General features: G+C 39.7%; 1 protein-coding gene across 5 annotated transcripts in view; it reads right to left on the bottom strand.

Annotated features, from left to right (window-relative positions):
- Positions 1–19,904, bottom strand: part of pam (peptidylglycine alpha-amidating monooxygenase) — a 66,472-nt gene that overhangs the window by 14,252 nt on the left and 32,316 nt on the right. For 3 of the 5 annotated variants that reach the window (XM_047804608.1, XM_047804606.1, XM_047804607.1), the window contains exons 12-17: positions 18,763–18,866; positions 17,114–17,307; positions 16,029–16,091; positions 6,284–6,583; positions 3,236–3,365; positions 36–152 (exon numbers count right to left, since the gene is read on the bottom strand). In XM_047804608.1, the coding sequence (XP_047660564.1) occupies positions 36–152; positions 3,236–3,365; positions 6,284–6,583; positions 16,029–16,091; positions 17,114–17,307; positions 18,763–18,866 (908 nt within the window). The remainder of the gene's footprint in view (positions 1–35; positions 153–3,235; positions 3,366–6,283; positions 6,584–16,028; positions 16,092–17,113; positions 17,308–18,762; positions 18,867–19,904) is intronic. The other 2 variants (XM_047804609.1, XM_047804610.1) reach the window with 2 other exon arrangements.

The following is a 19,904-nucleotide window of genomic DNA, read 5'->3' as shown; positions in this document are numbered from 1 at the left end:
ACAAAGAGAGCAATAAACAACACATCGGCACTTACATGTTTCTCCCTGAGGCCTTGAGCACGTTGCCTTTGACTGGATCCACAACCAAGATGGTGGATTGTTGAATGGGGCCGAGAGATTTCTTCTGGTAAATCGCATCATTGTCAAAAGAACTGCCAAAGAAAAGTAAGAAAAATATTGACAATACAGAAACCAAGAAGGATAAGGCCAAAGATATTTATCATACAAAATGCACTTATTTTTATAGAGAAGTGATTAGGAAGTAGAAAAGGTACAAGGAAAGCAATTCCAGCTATAAGTTAAATGGAAGTGAATCAGTTTAAGTGATGGGGGTAAATTAGAGTGGAATAAAATCTGACGGTAACAGGAGCCTACAGAACGATCTGTATCTTCATGTATTCAGAGTAAACATTTGATCCATCACAATCTTTGGCTGTAACCTCCCTGTGGACTTTCTAACGTAACCTGTTATGCATAACAAATAATCCTGCCAAGCTACTCAGCCAGGACCAGACGTGCCATCACTCCTTTATCTAATTGTCTAACATAGAGAACAAAAGCATTCTCTGTTCTGTATTGCTTCTGAGAATCCTCCATGCATGCTCTTTCCTCAAGATAAAATTGAGCCAGCTCTGAAACAAGATGTGGAGCAGCTCAGGGCAGAGGATGAATGGATTTACCAGGGCTGCCCTTCCCCACCTCAAGACCTAGCTCATTAATTCTACTCTCTGCATTTCTCTCCATCTTTCACACTCCTTCTCTTTTCCAATCATTTCCACCCCCACAACCTCTCCATCTCTCTCAGCTGGTTAGGAGGAAGCCAGCAGGGTCAGCCTAGGAGCACAGGGGCCAAGACAGCTCAGACTGTGCAACAATTCTGCATGGCTGCCACTGAAACGGCACCTTACCTCTTATCCACAGGCTACACAGTACAGCTTTAATGCTGGGGCTCTGTGGAAATGATCTTGGGCGGATAAGAGGGGTAATTAATGGTCTCTCCGTGCTAACTGTGGCTAGCATTCCTTCCTGGGTATTCTAGGGCAAGTGTGCCCTGCATGAGTGGGTAGAATTAGGAAATGAAATGGTGAACAGATTGTTTTAAATATCTGAACATTGCATTCTAAAGCTTAAGCTATAGATCTGATGTTTTCCAAATGTTTTGAACTGGCCTATACTGTACAAGGAAGCTGACAAATAATTCTGACAGTGCCTATAAAAAGGTCTCCAAAGAATAAAGTTAAGAATGGGTTAAGTTTCCTGCAGAAAGCAATAACGCATTTATTTGCTAATAAGCAATGACAGCAATGGCTTAAATATACACCAGCACTGATAGTCTGCAGTGTAAGCTATGATTACAAAGGGCCTTGCTTTGCTATGCTTGAGTATCATCTGATACCATTAAGTACCATTAAAATACTGATCGTATCACATAAACCACAAACCTTCTTATTTTCAGCCCTTTCATGCAATGGGAAGACATTAAGAAGCACTCAATGCAAACACGCCCAGTTAAATAATGAGAAGATTATGAGTGGGTATCAGCCTCCATTCATCACTCGCTCAACATGCAGCTCTGTTTACGCTAATACCAAGGGATCCCAGTGGATCTTTGTGGATTAGCCAGTCAGACGTGACTAGAGCTGGTGTTGGTCTAATGACACCTTATTCGTGAAGGCGGTGTTGAGCAACTTTAATGACTTCACAAACTAAACGGGACCTGTGTTTGTCCCTCACACATTGCAAATGGCTCAGACTCACAAAGACACAGCACACAGCAGGTAGTAATGACTTCATCACAGCCTTGAACATTACTGAGGGTCATTGCTTTTTATTTATTTATTTTGAAAATTCATGGCAGAATGCTTTAGTCCATCTGTGAATTTAAATGTAAAAGAAGGCCATGGACTTATTTTCAAGCTGGACATCTAGAAAGAGTAAATATGAAGCATAAGGCAGGTAAACTAGGTACAGAGACATAAATGTGCTTCATCTAGACAATCAAACAATATGTGGCTCAACCAACAAGGGCTTATTATATCCTGTAAATGTTTATATTAATAGATTCTTTTTAAAACTATCACTTCTATAGTAACAATTACTAACTGCAATCCTTCAACGACTGTTGAAATGATGCAATTTCCAGATCTGTAACGTTTATTTTTTAACATTTCTTAAAAATTGTCTCCTGTGTCAGTACTTTGTAACAGTCAGAGGTAAAGCTTTTTTCTAAAGGTTTTAGACTTCAACTTCAAGAGAGAGAGAGGGGGAAAAAAAGACCCTGATATTAATACAACACAGGTGATCACATTAATGGATAAAGGGCTAAAAATCAGATGGTGCTGTTGATTAAATTAAATTTGAATTAAATAAAAAACAAACAAACAAATAAAATAAAAATTTGGGGTATAAACTACCCTGTGATTAATGATTTTCCTGTAACTTCAGGAAAAGGATGTGATATTCTTTACATTACTGTTAGTTAAATATTTTTTGATTTGCTAGAATTCATTACTGTTTGGTGAAATAGAGAGAATAATGCATTTATAGCCCTTAATAACAATAATTAAAAAAAAAACTTATTTATCCACAAACTGTCCCCTATCCTTGGATTTTTCTACCGACACAAATAGAATGGCTGCTGCCCCTGTTGAAAGACAGGACTATGGGACATGTAGAACAACCATGGACAGATGTCTGCTGCCATCAAAAATGAACAAGGGAGGAAAGGGGTGTCAGTTGGCAGCACTGTATTCCTTCCTGTTTATGTAGGAAGCACTTTTACATTACACACACGCACACACTCACGCACACACTCACGCACACACTCACGCACACACTCACGCACACACTCACGCACACACTCACACACACACTCACGCACACACTCACGCACACACTCACACACACACTCACACACACACTCACACACACACTCACACACACACTCACACACACACACACCCCTCTGGTGTTTTTACTTCAACTACTAAATTTGCAGAAGAGTCAAGAAAAGCCTAGGGCTGTGCAGGCATGCTGCATTCCATATATACACTATATAATGCACATTTGTTTTTTGTTTTTTTAAAGTGAATAGCACTGTAAGTGTTCCTGCTATAATGGCTGGTGCATTAACAGTTAGCCTGCAGTGTCACATTTCTGGCAGGTGGGTGGGTGTTCATTACAAGCCCTGCTGGACAGTGCGATTGCAAGTCCACGTGTAGGTTTCAGTACTTACTTGACGCCCCATCTGTGATCTCCTCTGTGGAAGATAACCAGGTTTTCATCAGAGTCCAGAGCCAGACCAGACACCTGACCCAGCTGCAGCGGCACCTCTGGCCAGTCAGTCACCTCCTCCAGATGAGCCCCTAAATGTCCACAAACAAACACACAAACACACGACCAACCTTTAAATATAACCCGCATTGACTGAACAAATTAGACGATGGCATATGGTGGCGTAATCACAATGGTGTAACGTAACAGAGAAGAAACCTGCTGACTGCCTGGTCTGAACACAGAGCTGTGTTGTTTGTGTCTCAAGCTTCATTTAACACTGTAATGCAATCCGGCAATCTGCTAACTTGGGTCTGATCCAACGAGTATAAAAATCAAAGTGACTTGTGTATAGTTTTCATTCGGGAAGAGTTTGCTGGATGGCAGGCAGTCATCAAGCCCAGCACATGCCTGAGAGAGCAAATGAGAAGCATGTGGCATCAGAGTCAAATAAAGGTGTAAACGCCTTTATGAGGCTTCGCCACATTCACACTGAGGTCTGTTGGGGGTGGGGGGGGGGAGAGCTGCTAATTTCATTTTTTTCTCCAATACTACACTGCTGAGTGTTTAGGGCTTAATGCTTATTATGTACAAGAACAAACAATTGAACCTCTTATTCAGTTACTTATCTTAAAGCATGTTAGTAAATAACTAATATGAATTATTCAGTCAAATAAAAAGGGTTATGAAGGTTAAAAACTTACAACCCTTTACAGTGAGGAACAAAAAACAGCAGCTGATTTAATAGTTAAAACAGAGGTCTTATTTTTAGAATATATAAAATTTAACAGAAATGAATATAATATATTAATAGAAAACTCTAGAATCTAAATAGTAAAATGCTGAAATGTTTACCGGCATTATAAACAATGACATTTGTAATAAACAACATTTTTCCAATTTTAGATTTTCAGATATCAAATCAAGATATCCTCAAATAGAAAACTTCACGATACTTTGATTTCAATACACCATCATGTTCTCATGATAAATGTTGTAGAAATTCATATAATGGTACTCGAAGACATTTCAGTTCTGCATGAAAACATAAATGTGTTCAAGTTCCGTTACATGCATTTCTAGTGAGGAATATGACTCCTGATGAGTCGATGACCATGGGAGGGGGAAAATATAAATAAAAATGCTCAAAGAATTTATAACCGGATGACATGGCCATATAAGACTGCTTTGCACAGACAAACAGATGGAGAAAGTGCCCTAAGAATTAGGAGATTACCAAAAAATGTGTAAGCACTATAAATACGATTCGGCTAAATAACATACTAATTTCATTTTCATTGTTTTGCACTGAAAATGTAATTGACATAAGAAATAACACGATGATAAATGATAAATTGCACAAGAAATGTTGCACAAAATGCCAAACTATTTAAGATATTTCATCGCAGGCTATTTCCCTGTACTGCACTTCTTCCGGCAACCCGATGGCTTTACGTTGCTATGAATGGCATGAAATTGTAATGGAGTGTGAAATCACTGTGAGCCAAAAACAATAGCAATGCCTATTCCAAACCAGCGTCGTGATTAATAAACACGTTCTCTCGCCCCCACACTCATACACGCACAGAAATGAAGATGCTCTGATGTGTGTGATGAGACTTTTTCTTGCTTGGCACAAAAAAACAGTATAAGCATGCCAATAAATATGATTTACAGTGCTCAGTCTGTGGCACAGATTTATCAAAAAAGTAAAGACACGGGTCTTATGGATGGAGCAGACACGAAATATAGGTCTGACATTATTTATATTTTTTATATATCAGCTCAGAATGATGCATGTTCATGAGATGAGTGCAACAAATCTAAAGGTCCTGTTCGGATACGATTCGCAGTGCCATCCTTACTGGTGTAATCTTGTCTTCTGGATCTATAACCGACCTGCTATAAACAATCTCTCTCTGATTTGTATGTATTCCTGCCAGCTTCGCTTCTCATTGTGATAAAGTCAAGGGCACACAACAAAAACAAAAGCAAGCTGCCTTCATGAATTTTTCCCAGCAAGACGTGGACAGGAACCGCAATTACAGAGACTGGAGTTAGAATAAACATTGCAGCTTCTCCTCCAAATGGTTACAAGCAACTGCATGAAATTTCACTCCTTCAACACCCCCCCCCCCCTCCTCCACACACACACACACACACACACACACACACACACACACACACACACACACACACACACACACACACACACACACACCCTCCTTTCTGGATTAGTAATTAGATCCCATGTGCTGATCAATAGCACCTTGACAGAGATCCAATAGACACACAGTGACATTGCAGGGAATTTGACATCTGGAGTGGCGACTTTTAAAAAAATCATGGATTGTACCAACAGAAAATGAATGCAGATGCAATTGCTACTGAATGCCAAATATTGATGTAAAATGGCTCTGCTTGGGTGAAACCGTCAAGACCTTGAGCAAGAACTTTTTCAGAGCTGAAAAATAAATAAATATATAAAATCAATAAAATAAATAGCCGAGGATCTCCTAACACGCAGTGTAAGAGAGGGGAAAGTCGGACTTTGCAAACAGTAACACAACTCATATACAATACAGTAGGTACCTTTGGAAAGCTGAACAGGAGAAATGACAAGCGCAGGCTCACATTTAAATGCCTTTTTTCTCCCTCACAACTCGGCCGTTACAGGGCCTGTGGACATGGCCCAGATTTTTCAGAACAACCTCTCAATATCAGGATTTTCTCACTAAGATTAATGTCTGTAATGTGATGACACAGCACTGCAGGTCCAAAAGATTATCTTTTCCAGTCATCCAAGTCTTTTGTCCCCGGTTAATACAATACACCACATTCTGCAATCCTACAGGGTGACCTCACTGTCTGCAAAACCAAAGATAAATGACAGCAATGAGATGGGAAGTCATGGATGTCAAAAGAAAAGCATTCACATGGACTTGAGGACGAGAGAAACAACACCATTCCTGTTTTGTTTTGTTTCATGTAAACCAACACCAAGACCCACCTTGTTTTTTGGCCACTGCCACCCCTGAGCCTGGCAGTCTGGCAGGTACAGTCTTGGTCCCTGGAGGCCTTACAGTGGACTCTAACTGATGAAACTTGTGCACTCTGTCCCTCACCAGAACTGCACCGTCTCTGTGCGCGTAGCCTAGAATAGGCCTGCGCCAGCCCAGGTCTTTCTTTTGCATTATGCTATCGATTTCGGCCACCAGATCCGCGTGGGCCTCCGTGGGATTATATTTATGCACATGGACAATGTCCTCCCTCTCCCCTAGGAGTTTGGAGAGAAGGGAATAGAAGTCACCTGCACAGGGAAAAATAGAGGGGACAGACAAAGAAGAAGAGCAAGAAGAAGCAGAGGAAGAAGAAGAAGAATGGTCCATATGAATAGAGCTGCAGGGGAGTGTCATCAGACTGCTAGTATCTCTGATAGTGGATAACAGATGTACAGCAGTGTACGCAGCAAACGAGGAGTGATGGAGATAAGAAGGATTAATTATCTCTTTGTAAGGGTGAGAGCGTTTCAGTGCTGCTAAGGACATTATGTGCATGAAATATACGTGTTGCGCACACCGTGTGGATTTCTCACTACGCATCACTTCTAACCGTTACAATAATGAGCGAATAACCTCACTAATTACTATAAATCTTTATAGCCATCACAATTCAGTTCAGTTTCACATCCGCATGCCAAAATACAATGTAAAAAAGATTAACGGACGCTTTAGGTAGCTGTACGTATCTTGAGGTTTGATTTGTTTAGTCTATGAGTTTTATATAATATATACTGAATATACTCACTCACTGTACCGTTGTATAATTATATAATAGTATATAATCACAAAACTCACTACGCTTAATGAGCAATTGTGCTCATGATCCATGAAAATCTTTCAGGAAATCAAAGATTTTCTCATCAATTTTCCAAACCAGACTAATTACTGCTTTATTCACTGACACGACCATAAAAATTGTATTCTTACAGTCCAGGGAATATGCATGTCCTTTTTTTTTTTTTTTTTTGCTATGGAGACTACTTTGTATTCAGCACGCTAGATGACAGGTCATTTGGCAAGAAAAGGTCAGCTCGTCATTAAGAAACACTACTTTTCATCCGGCCATGTTTCGAGGCTTCACAAATGCTTCATGACTACTGCATCGCTAGCACTGCACTTAAAGGGACACCTGAAACCGGCAGTCAATTAACACAAATCATCACAAGCACAGTGAAGAGCTACACTCTCAAAATATTTGTTTATTTGTATATACTTACAGTACATACTCTATCTACACCTTTAACCTTATCCCACTGCTCCCCCTAGACAAATCACCTCCACTTACTGATTTGGCCATTTCCACTGAACAAGCACTGTGGCCCAAAACCCCACCCCCTGTGATGTACGATTAGAGGCCACTTCTTATTTATTGAGCCCATCAATCAGAGGCTGGCCAGCAAACACGCTGAAACAAACGGTCTGACAACGCCTGGATTTGTGTCCTAATAACAGCAAAGGCAAATATAGCAAGTGATTTATCAAGCTGTCCAGCCGTGAGCTTAAGAGCCTGGAGATAATGAGTGTCACAGCTGCTGTGGAGACAGTCAGTGGTGCAGTCACACTTAGACATGTCCTCTTCCCCCATCCTCACCTACAGCTCGAACTGTCACAAGCAGCCAAGGGCCAGACGACATCTCGGTGAAAAGCCTCTGTGCCATATCGAAAAGTCCAATCTGAAGCTTTGTGCGTCGACTGCAATACCGTATCGTCTAATATCAACGATTTTACTTCTTTCTCACAAGACGATCTAAGCAAGTTTATTATCTGTATTCAGTCTGAGTCACAAAAACAAATAAATTAGCATTTAGTTACTCCTTAGATTTATAACAAGCTTTTAGATTCATGGTATTATTAGGACTTGATCTACTGACCTAGCATTAGGATTTGTTTTTGATTGCAACTACAAATTAATTCTGTAAGAGCTTCTTCGTGATTATGTAAAAAATAAATAAATAAATGTAATTAGCTAATGCGTCGGAACTGCTTATGATTTGTGTCCATAACAACCTCTTTTTTTTATTATTTTTTTTATTCGCTGTCCATCAAATGTGTGGAAGGGTAAAGAATTGCATCACCCAATTTATTTGAAAGCATGATTCGAGGAGTTGGAACTTCTCTCAGAGCCTGATAAAAGTGGAAGACTTACAAGCCTCTTCTCCACCTTGTCCCATTTTATGATTTAAACTTGACCGTGCGTCTAATTTAAAAGCACCCGGTGGTTCCATTACAAGGGAATCTGAGGTCTCGTTCACTCTTTAACATCCATCTCAGGTGTTACCATCACAAATGGACAGCAAAGACAGATACAATGGATATAAAAAAGTATACACACCCCTGTTAATGTAGCATTTTCTATGATGGATAAATTCTAGTGATATTGATAAACCCCATAAAAAGATCAATCAGCGTTTTTGTCAGATTAATTTATCCAACTCAAGGTTTGCAAATAGCTAATAAATGCATGTACAGGATCTCAATGTCTCAGCGGCTTTGAGTAGGAATAAAAGAATACCTGGACAGAATGAATATCTTGGAAATGTTGGACACATGTCTGGGGTATGAGACAGGAGGTCACATGACTGTGCTAGGAGACGGCTAGACAGAAGACACTGTTCATGGAAAATGCCCAAATGACCTGAAACCATGTGGTGAAATGTGCTATAGTATGATGAGAACTTCCTGCGTATAATTATGGCACAGAAACAAGACGACTATTCACCCAAAGATCATGATCCCCATGGAGAAGCACGGTGGTGGAAGCAAGATGCTATGGAGCTGCTGCTCTTCAGCTTGATCTGGAGTCAGAGATAATACAAAATCATGGACAGTTTCAAATCTAATCCAAGCTATAAATCCAACTAAATAAAGGAATGGCTTCAGAAGGAGATGATCAATGTTTTTGATAATATGGAGCATTTTTTCCAAGGATGTTCACATGATTTTTTTTTTCTTGCTATCTCACAATAATGGCTTTAAAGTATCAGACCTAACTGAAGCTGCTTTCATTTCTTCCTTTACAAAACTCGCAGTTTTTAACAGGGGTTTATAGATATTAAAACCACTGTACTAACTAACTAACAGTTCACACCAGCAGGTTCTCTTGCATCTCGATGCCACTCTGCTGACCAATTACAATCATATTTAGTCAGTGCTACAGTTGTTAAGTCTACCAAAAACATCCCAAGATCGCTTTCAAACCATACCCACAAATTCAGTCTCAAAAACATACCATTTTAGATCAGGAGTATTCAACCTTTTTTGTTACTGTTGACAAAATGAAGGGGTTATATTATTAGCAACATTTATTTGCATAGCATATTGCCGCATACCAAACCAACTGAATAAGCTATTTTTGTGTTTTTGTTTTTAAAAAGTCAATATCGAACAGTTGTATTTAGCAATAAATCGTTTTAAATTCACATAAGCCGCATGTTTGTAGATTCGAGTTTAAACACAACATGTTTACTGACTTGACTTAACAGTTATTATTGTCAGATTTCATTTATTCACATGGATCCCGTTATTTATCAGCAAACTCTTACTTACAGGTCCCATGACACATAACATGATGGCCTCTGCATGACTGAAAAAGACTGAGTCTTTGTAAGAAAAAAAAAAAACGATATTGTATTGGTCTGTGATTAAATAATAGTATTTCTATGCCATTCATGTGCGGTTTCAATGGGAAATATTATACGGTACTTTACTATGAAACACCATCGACACTAATTAGAAACGTCTACAGCTCACTTATCCTGCATCTTTGTGGATATATTCAGGATGTTTTCATTCAGCGCTTTTGCTTTGGCAGCTTGGTAGCTTTATTCCTAATGCTGTCAAATCCACAGCGGTTTCCAAGCTGAATGAATCTGCCATGAGTTTTCTTGATCCTTTATCCAAACGGCTTCAATTTGTGCTGATACATTTAAGTTCATATAACGCTTATATGTAGGGTCATGGTGCTAGCTGTGTGTATCGATTGAAGGATTTATCCAAGAGTCAGAATCGGTACAACACCGGAAAGGGGAAATAAGACTATGAATTTGATTGGGATGAAATTTAAACAGGTTTATTGGGTTAATTTGATTTCATCAATTTTGTTCATAGTCCATGAACGTCTAAAAAGCTACTCAGATCGACGTGTTGAAGAACTGCTTTAGGATAACTGATCATACACTGTTATGCTCGTAACCCAACATGCTGAGTTTATTCAATAACCGAGAGATGAATTCTTTATGACCCAAGCTCTGGGTGATGTTTATTCGCATTTCTGGCTTGTTAAGTCTGCTCGTCATTATTTTTGAAAACACTTTAATTAGAAAATTAGATGGGGAAAAAATTATAGAGTAATAAGCAGAGCTCATGTTGAGAATGGAAAGAAGCACACAGCTGAGAGGAGACCTTGCATGGCTGGAATGCACATTTCGATATAGAGATTTGATTAATATAATGCATGCAAAGTGCCTAAAATCAGCCCATTATGTATATCACGAGTATGGTTGGATAGTTCAAAAGCAGCTCGATCTCACATGGAAACCATGAATCTGGTGATTTAATGTTGCCAGGATACAACAGGACACATGGCTCTTCCTATTACAAAGGTATTTAGAGCTGTCCACTTTAGACCTAATCACCGGAGATGGATCTTAATACCATCTGAATGAGGCCCGAGACCTGAAACTATTCCTGATTCATCAAGCCCTGTCTAGAAATCCATCAGTGGAAAGTGTTCAGAGGACCTCGACTGTCCAGGCTTTGTTTAATGATGATCTATTTTCAGCACAACAGAGAAAAGACATGACTCTGATACCTTAATTGTTGTTGCAGTGATATAAAGAACCTAAATAATACCTGAGAAAGGAGGCAATGAATGTAGCTATTAGGTAGTCACGAAAGATAGCTCAAAGCAAATTTTTCATACACATTAACACCACAGTTATCTAGGTTTCTCTTTCTAATCTTGTTCTGCAGTGAACGTTACAGCTGGGGTTTAATATTGCACGAAGGCAGCTTCTATTAGTTATTCAGTAATCCTGTTCTGTGAAAAGTTAATTAGGACGTGCTGGGCAATAACAAAGCAAAAAAGGCAGATGGGCTTGCATCTATTCTAATCCTCAGAGATTACTTAGCATCTTTGATTCATCGCCATCGGAAAAGCAAGACGCTGACTGAATTAGTCCAAATCTCAGGAATGCATTCTTTTAAGTCTGTTCTGTCCAGGTTTGAGATAACTGTTTGTACAAACAGAGATCTTCAGAGTCTGTTAACCTTGTTATTGGTTTTAGGAAACCAGATGGGTTTTTGTCTAGAGTAATGTAACAAAAGAAGTGAAATAAACTGCAGCTGTCAGAGGAATCAATTCTAAGTGAGCACGATGTCAACGTAGTTGAAGGACAATCCGAATACTCGGACACCGGACGTCTTCAGTATGTGCACTGATCGAGGGGAATAGAAAGTGTCACAGAAGGATGATGTATAAATAGGTGGCAGCCAATGGAGGCAGACACAAACTACATCTCTGCTGGGCCAATGAGGCTGTCAAGCTTATAATCCGTGACTCTTTGGTTTGGAGGAGCCATGGCAACAGAGCAAATCTGTTTGGCAGTGAAACATATGGGAAGTAAGAAGAAGCCCTTTAGCAATGCATGTGCCTAACAAAATTCTGGCCAATACAGTGCTTGTATTAAGTGTTAAACTTGCCTGATAATATTGGATTTTCTAAGAAGTATTTAGAGGATTTGATAACAAGTGATATAACTCTGTGTGTGTGTGTGTGTGTGTGTGTGTGTGTGTGTGTGTGTGTGTGTGTGTGTGTGTGTGTGTGTGTGTGTGTGTGTGTCAGTTTTATCATCCAATTTGCTGTTTGCTGTTTATTTATTTAATAATATTAACTTCCATCCATATCACCGTATGAAACATATTACGACGAAGATGTTTAACATACAGCCGAATAATCAAAACTATGATACTCTGATACTCATACGTCAAAATTATGATGTACGAACCATGAAAAAAGTAGATTAGGACTCGGCTAACTTCTGGATTTGCACGTTTGCTAACGGTATGGCCTGTTTAAACAGGGTAGCAGGAGAGCGACAGGATTTATTCTCCATGAGGAAAAGAAAAGAAAGAAAACTCCACGGTGTAATAAAAGCATGTAGAGAATCTCTTGGATGTTGTAAGCATTGGCCAAGATCTCTTGTACAGACTGACTCTCAGAATTGTATCTCTGCCCACTGCGGCTGAAGTGTTGTAGCAGTTTGTGACTCAGAAGGTGACCGTGAGAACAAGAGACACTGGGTGTGTAGGTGGGGATCTGCGCAAGGCGTCAACAAGATAACAACAACAATTTGGATCTAAAATCTCTTACGCAACTTTAATAAGATGGGTCAACTTTTTTTAAAATGAACTTTGCACTAGTTTTGTTGTCTGCGCTACTATCCTGGGAAGCTAAATCCAACATGTGCACACAAAAACTGAGCTTTCTTTTTTTTTTCATCCACTAGGTTGAACCGAAGACTGGATCTGAATCCTGTTTGAGTTTGTCTATCATAAAATACTACCTAAAAATAAGCTCTCTGGAGCCACCCGGGAGGTGACTAAAACCCCGAAATTAAAAGATTCGGAAATCAAACTAGGCACATCTCATTTAATGTTAAACTGTGCGTGGCGCTGCGGCGGATCTTCCTCACTGGGTTGGGTCACCTACTGAGTGTGAAACACAGCAAATTAGTTTTAATGGCAGCGCATGCATCTATAGCCATGCATGTTAACAATCTAGTGAAACTACAAAGAAGAGAATGTTAAAATAAAAAAATAAATGAATAAAATACAGACTTTTAGACCATGCTGGTGGATGAATAGCAAAATAACATTGCACAGTCTGGATGTAGAGCACTATGAAGGGTGTAACATTGTATTTTATTACTTTCTATTTAAAGCATTAATTCAATATAAAGCTATTCGAGCTTCAATCGAACACATGTGAAATCAAGATGAAAAAAGATAAAGGAAAATATAACTGTGGGTAAAAACAAATTAAAGTACGTCTTTTAATTCTGCCACAAGGGTATGCCACAATCGGTACTCTACATATTTCTTTTAAAGTCCACCTATCTTAAATATGGGATGACTGGCATGGCAGTGAATACAGTGAACCAGTCATGAGATAAGTTTCAGTTGGAAAACTTCACTATTAATCTTCTTTTCTTTGCCAGTGTTTGCCACCAGTCGAGCCTTGATTTCTGAACAATATTTAAAAGTCAGTAAAATTACAAAGCAATCTGAGATCTGAAAATCTCATATCCATAACCAAATGACTCATCGGTATGATTGACGTTCATGCCAGAAAAAGAGGGTTTAATCTCAGTATTGAAAAGTTCTTCAACAGTTTGCAGCCTGATCTCATAATCCACTTGAAACTCCTGTTACAGTATCTCCCAGTTTATTTTGTATGTCAATGGCTGAATGTTGCTTGGCATGTACTGTACCAGGCCTCTCTCTGCTGCTGCTGATAACAAATGGAGCATTTATAAAGAAAAACATGCAACACAAATGGAGGATGAATCTCAGAAGGGCACTAGTGAAATCTGATGGTTTATAAACACCCGCGGCAAAGTCTGGCCCTGTTCTATAGATCCGCAGGCCAACACGTTCTCTACCCTCAGAGGACAGACACATGCTCCTTTAATGATAACAACAGCACTCAGCATTCAGCCGGTGCCAGTTTATCACACACTGTTTTCCACGGATCGTCTGAAATTACAGAAATCTCTAATCCGTATATGTGAGGGATTTCGAATTGAATAGTAACATTTGGATTAGGTGTCATGGCTGTTAGTCACATCACTGCATTCAAAAACAAAGGACATATCTGACAACTTCAATATCTGCAACAGCAGTGAACACATCTTAATAACTTGTATTCCGGTTGTTATTGTAACGACGACAATCATGGGCAAGGCAAAAAAACAACAACAACATAAAAATGCTGTATAATATAGTGTTTACTTGCCTGTAGAGAAAAGATGAATTATATTAGAGCGGTATTAGTGCTGTACTTTATAGCATTGATAAACGCGAGATGGTTTAATTTTCTTACCTCACACGTGTGGTGCTTTTAATCTTACCTCAAGGTCACTGGCAGTTTATGTTAATCAGTCACCTTGCTGATAAATATTTATTTGTTGGCTTTTATGGTTGCAAATTGCACATAATGCTGTGCTCACACTGAGCTGTTTTTATTCAGATCCATGAAGCTGAGACTCCCCACAAATCTCTTACGGTCAAGTCGTGGCCTAATGGTTATAGAGTCTGACTCGTAATCCTAAGGTTGTGGGTTCGAGTCTCGGGCCGGCCATGACTGAGGTGCCCTTAAGCAAGGCACCCAACCCCAACTGCTCCCCGGGCGCCGCAGCATAAATGGCTGCCCACTGCTCCGGGTGTGTGTTCACGGTGTGTGTGTGTTCACTGCTGTGTGTGCACTTTGGATGGGTCAAATGCAAAGAAGGAATTCTGAGTATGGGCCACCGTACTTAGCCGTATGTCACATCACTATCACCATCACTAACAGCTTGTCTATCAAATAAGCTGAACTGCAGTTCAAAGTGAGGTCATGACACATGACTTAATCGATCCCGCCTGTTTTTGGAGACACTAACGAAAGCAGAATATTTTTGTCGTACCTTTTGTCCCTATGGTGTAAAAGATATTTATAATCCTGGTAACAAGCAAATGGCTTATTATTAGGAGTGCTAAAAATATGCTCCCATGTTGTACTACATTTACTTCATCGTATATTCCGTTTCAGCGACGGCGTCCTTGAGTGTTTGCCGCATTAGCAACAAGCAATCAGAAGTCTTTTCTGTTATGCTGATTACATGGTGATGCTGCGGTGTTCTTGGCCTGGAGTGAGCTCTCAGCAGGTGCGCACGGATTAAAGGCCTGCGTCCTGAAGCCGTTCCTAAAAAAGCAGTTAACGATTCAGACGCCGGCTTCCCAACATCAAAGCTCGCTGCCCTGATCTGCATTCTCTCCACTCTTATCTCTAGTTATCTCTATCTCATCTGGGAAACAGAGAAAGGGGGGAGAAGAGTGAAATTCGATTTTAAAAAAATAGGAAAAGATAAAGAGAGAGCCTTTAGTCTTTACTTGCCCATCCCTAAACCTTAAAGCTCAAAGTGATGCGGTCAAATCCTTACACACAACTAGGTTTAAAGAAGCTCAACAGTGAACGTGACACCAATCTGTCACGATTTACCCCAGAGAGCAAGAAAAATAAAATCAAAAAGAAGCTCCTCGGGGAGAATTCCTGCATCTTCACATACCAGAGTGGTTACCAGGGCAACGCTGCTCTAAACATCAACCTTGGGCATAAAAAAAAAAAAAAAGCTGTAGTCACTTAAACTGGGTTTACAGCCTGCAGGCAGAAAGGAGCAGCACTAGAACTAACGAGAGCTTCACAGATGAATAACCGCTAATAGACACTGCAGAATCATTTATCTTTTCTGTTTCTAATTGTACCTTGTGATGTTACAGTATACTCGATTCTTTGAGACGCTACAAAAAGCAGACTTTTCTAGGCTTTTTAGACAGAGAGCATTAGTGGTGTGTTTCAGTTCAGTCTATGATCATCAGCAGACTCGGTTTCTCATTAGCACAGTAATTTGTCATCACTCTCGAAGGTCTACTCACCCTGATCCAGAACCTCCTCCTCTTCCCTCTTCGGCTGCTGGAGCACGGTGTCGTCTTCTCCGTCTTTGAAAACGAGAAGAGAGAAACCGTCAAATGACCTAGAAATGAGCCTGATTCGCACGTAATGAAATCGGAGCAGGAGTGATTCATAGGCAAACTGCATAGTGAATGTTCCAAATCTGCTGTCGTGAGAATTCTGTTTAAAGAGATTTTCCTAAAAGCCAAAGAATAAAACGGAACGTTGATTCTCAAAAAAACAGCAAGGGTTTGCTTTTTCTGCTTCCTGACTGAAAACTCTTCGTACACAAACAATCCCCTTCAGAATTATTGCCTTCCTCGAATAAAAAGGAGCAGAAATGAATCCATAAATTTGTGAGGCATGCCCTGTAAAGAACAACAGCAAAATATCGAACAAAGTTTTGTCCACCTTTGTCCAAACCTTTATGTAGAACATTTGAGGCTCCTGTACAATTCTCAGGTTTGTGCATGTGTTCAATTCACTCAAACCACGTATTTTCCGTAGGATTCAATTCCGGAAACCTCCCGATCGTGATCGTGGCAAGATTTTGTGTTTCTTTAACCATTTGAATTAAACTGGATCGTCTTGTTAGAAGCTCTATTTATGACCAAGTATAGGGACTGATTTTATATTTCAGATATTATTTGATATACATATATTTTTCTTGATCATTTTGGCACATGGATCTTTGAGAGACTTATTAAGATAAATTTTATTTAAGCATTAAAATCATGAATGATTTTCATTAAAGAACAAAGATCAACGGGAAAATAGTATCTAGTATTCAGTGTTCATTCTGAATTATTGTGTGCGATTTTCATTTACAACAACCGTTTTCAGAAAGGGTGTCAACGATTCCGTGGGTCACTTTCATTGTACAAGACAATTATTACACCATGACAGAAAGTCCCTGGTGGAGAGTCTAAGTGGTCATCGTACTGTCCAAAAACTTGCAAGCTGTCCTTCCATAAGGGAACTTTAGAGAGTGTTTGGGAATCAACTACTACTAAATTCAGAAAGGAAAGAAGTAAAAGTGTGTATGACACAGAGGAGAGTCTGTGCGTACCTTTATGCTCTGAGCCGTGCCTCATAGACATCATCTGGTCCGGGCTGACTGCGATGGGGATGTTGGCTTCGGCAGGAATGTTTCTGAACAGACTGCTGCTGCCATGATCCACGCAGTCCATGTAAGGCACAGCATGCTTGCTGTCCATGTAGTACATGATGTAGAAGTTACACATCTCATCATTGGAAGTGCCACTGAGGAGAAGAAATATCCATCAGACATATCTCTGCATGAAATCGAGCCATATTCAGACAAGGGTTGGAATGTTTTAGCACAAGTGGAAAGATTAACCAGTATTTAACAGAGTAAAAAGGAAAGCGGTCATGCTCTTTTTCTTCATTTTATTCTAAAGACACTATAAATAAACCTGTTATGTCTAATGTCGAACCTAACCAGAAGCAAATTGTAAGTAGAGAACAATAAAATACAGTCATGAATTAAAGTTCACAGAGATTTAGATAAGTTCTTGAATTCCTAGTCTAGGTATACTGAACTGTACATCTTTTAGTCATGTGACCTTCTAATGATCAAACGCAACACGACGATGCCACAAACCCAACAGCAAAGGATATAATAAAGGTCAAAATATCAGTTTGGATTAATATGAGGTGTATGTAGCAGGCATGATGTGATATATCTGAAAATCTAAGCTGAGCTCAAGCAACATCAAATAACTCTGAATCATTTTTCTGACATGGTCACTTCTCACTCTGTTGACTGGCATTTTAAATGAACCTTGCAAAGAGAAGACGATGTGTGATTGTGTGTGTGTGTGTGTGTGTGTGTGTGTGTGTGTGTGTGTGTGTGTGTGTGTGTGTGTGTGTGTGTGTGTGAGACTGGAACTCTAGGTTGTTTCCCATGGGGTGCGTTATATGGCACTCTGACGTCAACATTGTGCACATCCCAAATCGCCATGGCAACAAGAATGGCGAGGCAGACCCACGTTACACACAAACACACCCCACACACACACACACACACACACATGTATAACCAGTCACAAAAGAGAATCATGAAAAATGAATGTTACCCTGGAGACAACTTTCTTTTGTGCTCGACGATTCTGCAAACACTCACAGTGCACACACACACACAGTGCACACACACACACACACACACACAGTGCATACACACACACACACACACAGTGCACACACACACACACAGTGCACACACACACACACAGTGCACACACACACACAGTGCACACACAGTGCACACACACACACAGAATAGACACACACACAGTAACCAAGTAAGGGCTGTGACAGGGAGCCACACTGGGTTGGGCAACGAGCAGCACTAATGACCACCTGTCACACACTTGGCTGATGTGAATCTTAAGACAAGAGTCCAAAAGCACAGTATGAAGGAGAGGGAAACACAGTTCTGCCACACACACAAACACACACACACACACAAACCTATAAACCTACTCACATCCTCATTTACATGAATAGCTAAGAAATAAAATTTAAAAAATAATGAATTAATTTAAAAATTAAAAAAGCGGTGGAAGAGGGCTGTGGATTAATGCGTCAAAAACATGAAGATATCCACATAAACACAGTGCTGTTGTATGAAATAACTGTAGAGCTTAAAAAAAGAGAGAGAAATACACAAAATGACTCACTCTGGCATAAACTCACCCGATTTTTGTTTTAGAGGTCTTTCCCTCTCCTGTGAAAACGCAGCGGGCAGCTAGGATGTCTCCATATCGCACGTCAATGGCATTGCTGGCCGGATAAAAGGCCTGGAACAAACACACAGCTGCTGCTTATACTTGAGCAAGAGATGCCAGTGAGGTGCAGAGCCGTCTACTCGCTTTACAATGTTTGGCCAAGTATTGACATGCAGACAACACAGTGTTAAGAAAATTTCAGGAAAGAGAAATATGAAATGTCTGGATTTTTTTTTAGGCATAGTGCATCTTTTCTAAAGTAAACGAGAAAAGAAACTCTTCTGTGAAGGTAAAGGCAATTTCATGGTTGAGGTAAGATTAATTTAAGAACCTGGGGAATGAAATTATTTTCGTATTGTTGGAGTCAGTGCAGTCAAAGCAGAAAAAGTCAGGGGCAAGGGAAAGGAAGCACCGCTGAGCTGAGTACTGCTACAAATGCTATATATATATATATACGCACACACACACACATTATATATATATATATATATATATATATATATATATATATATATATATATATATATATATATATATATATATATATATATAGAGAGAGAGAGAGAGAGAGAGTTTTGAATATACAAGTGGGAGTATGGAGTATTTCTTGATGTAAACACAAGCTTCTACTTGTTTTTCACCTCAGGAAGCCAATGTTGTTTAAGATTTCCTAGAATAACACAGACAGATTCAGTATTTAGGCCACACTGCTGTCAAATCTATTTTAACAGGCTCGGAGTCATTGAGGTTGCAGTTTGCTCCTGCTTCTGTCTGCTACTGTGTGAAGCATTAAACCCCCGTGTCTTCACACAGGAAGAACGGAAATGCGACGTCATCCAAAGGCAAAGCACCGTTATCACTAAGGACATCCTAAAGATTTCGGTGTAAACCTATGAAATATGCTTTGAGGAAGAATGTTCCCTGTAAATAAAGGTTCAAATCTGTCTAAATATGGATAGAGCTGTTGAGTTTGCAGCAGCACTCTTGCTGGAACAAGAACAGCTCTCCATCTGAGAGACATCCACCTGTGCATGAAATAGTGCTGCCTAACAGGCCCTAACACAATCACCGTGCAAACACAAAGAGTGAACCTAAAATACAAGGGATTTA

The sequence above is a fragment of the Tachysurus fulvidraco genome, chromosome 20, assembly GCF_022655615.1.
Source record: "Tachysurus fulvidraco isolate hzauxx_2018 chromosome 20, HZAU_PFXX_2.0, whole genome shotgun sequence".
Lineage (NCBI taxonomy): Eukaryota > Metazoa > Chordata > Actinopteri > Siluriformes > Bagridae > Tachysurus > Tachysurus fulvidraco.
Note: the sequence above shows the minus strand (reverse complement) of the source record. Positions and strands in the feature narration are given on the sequence as shown.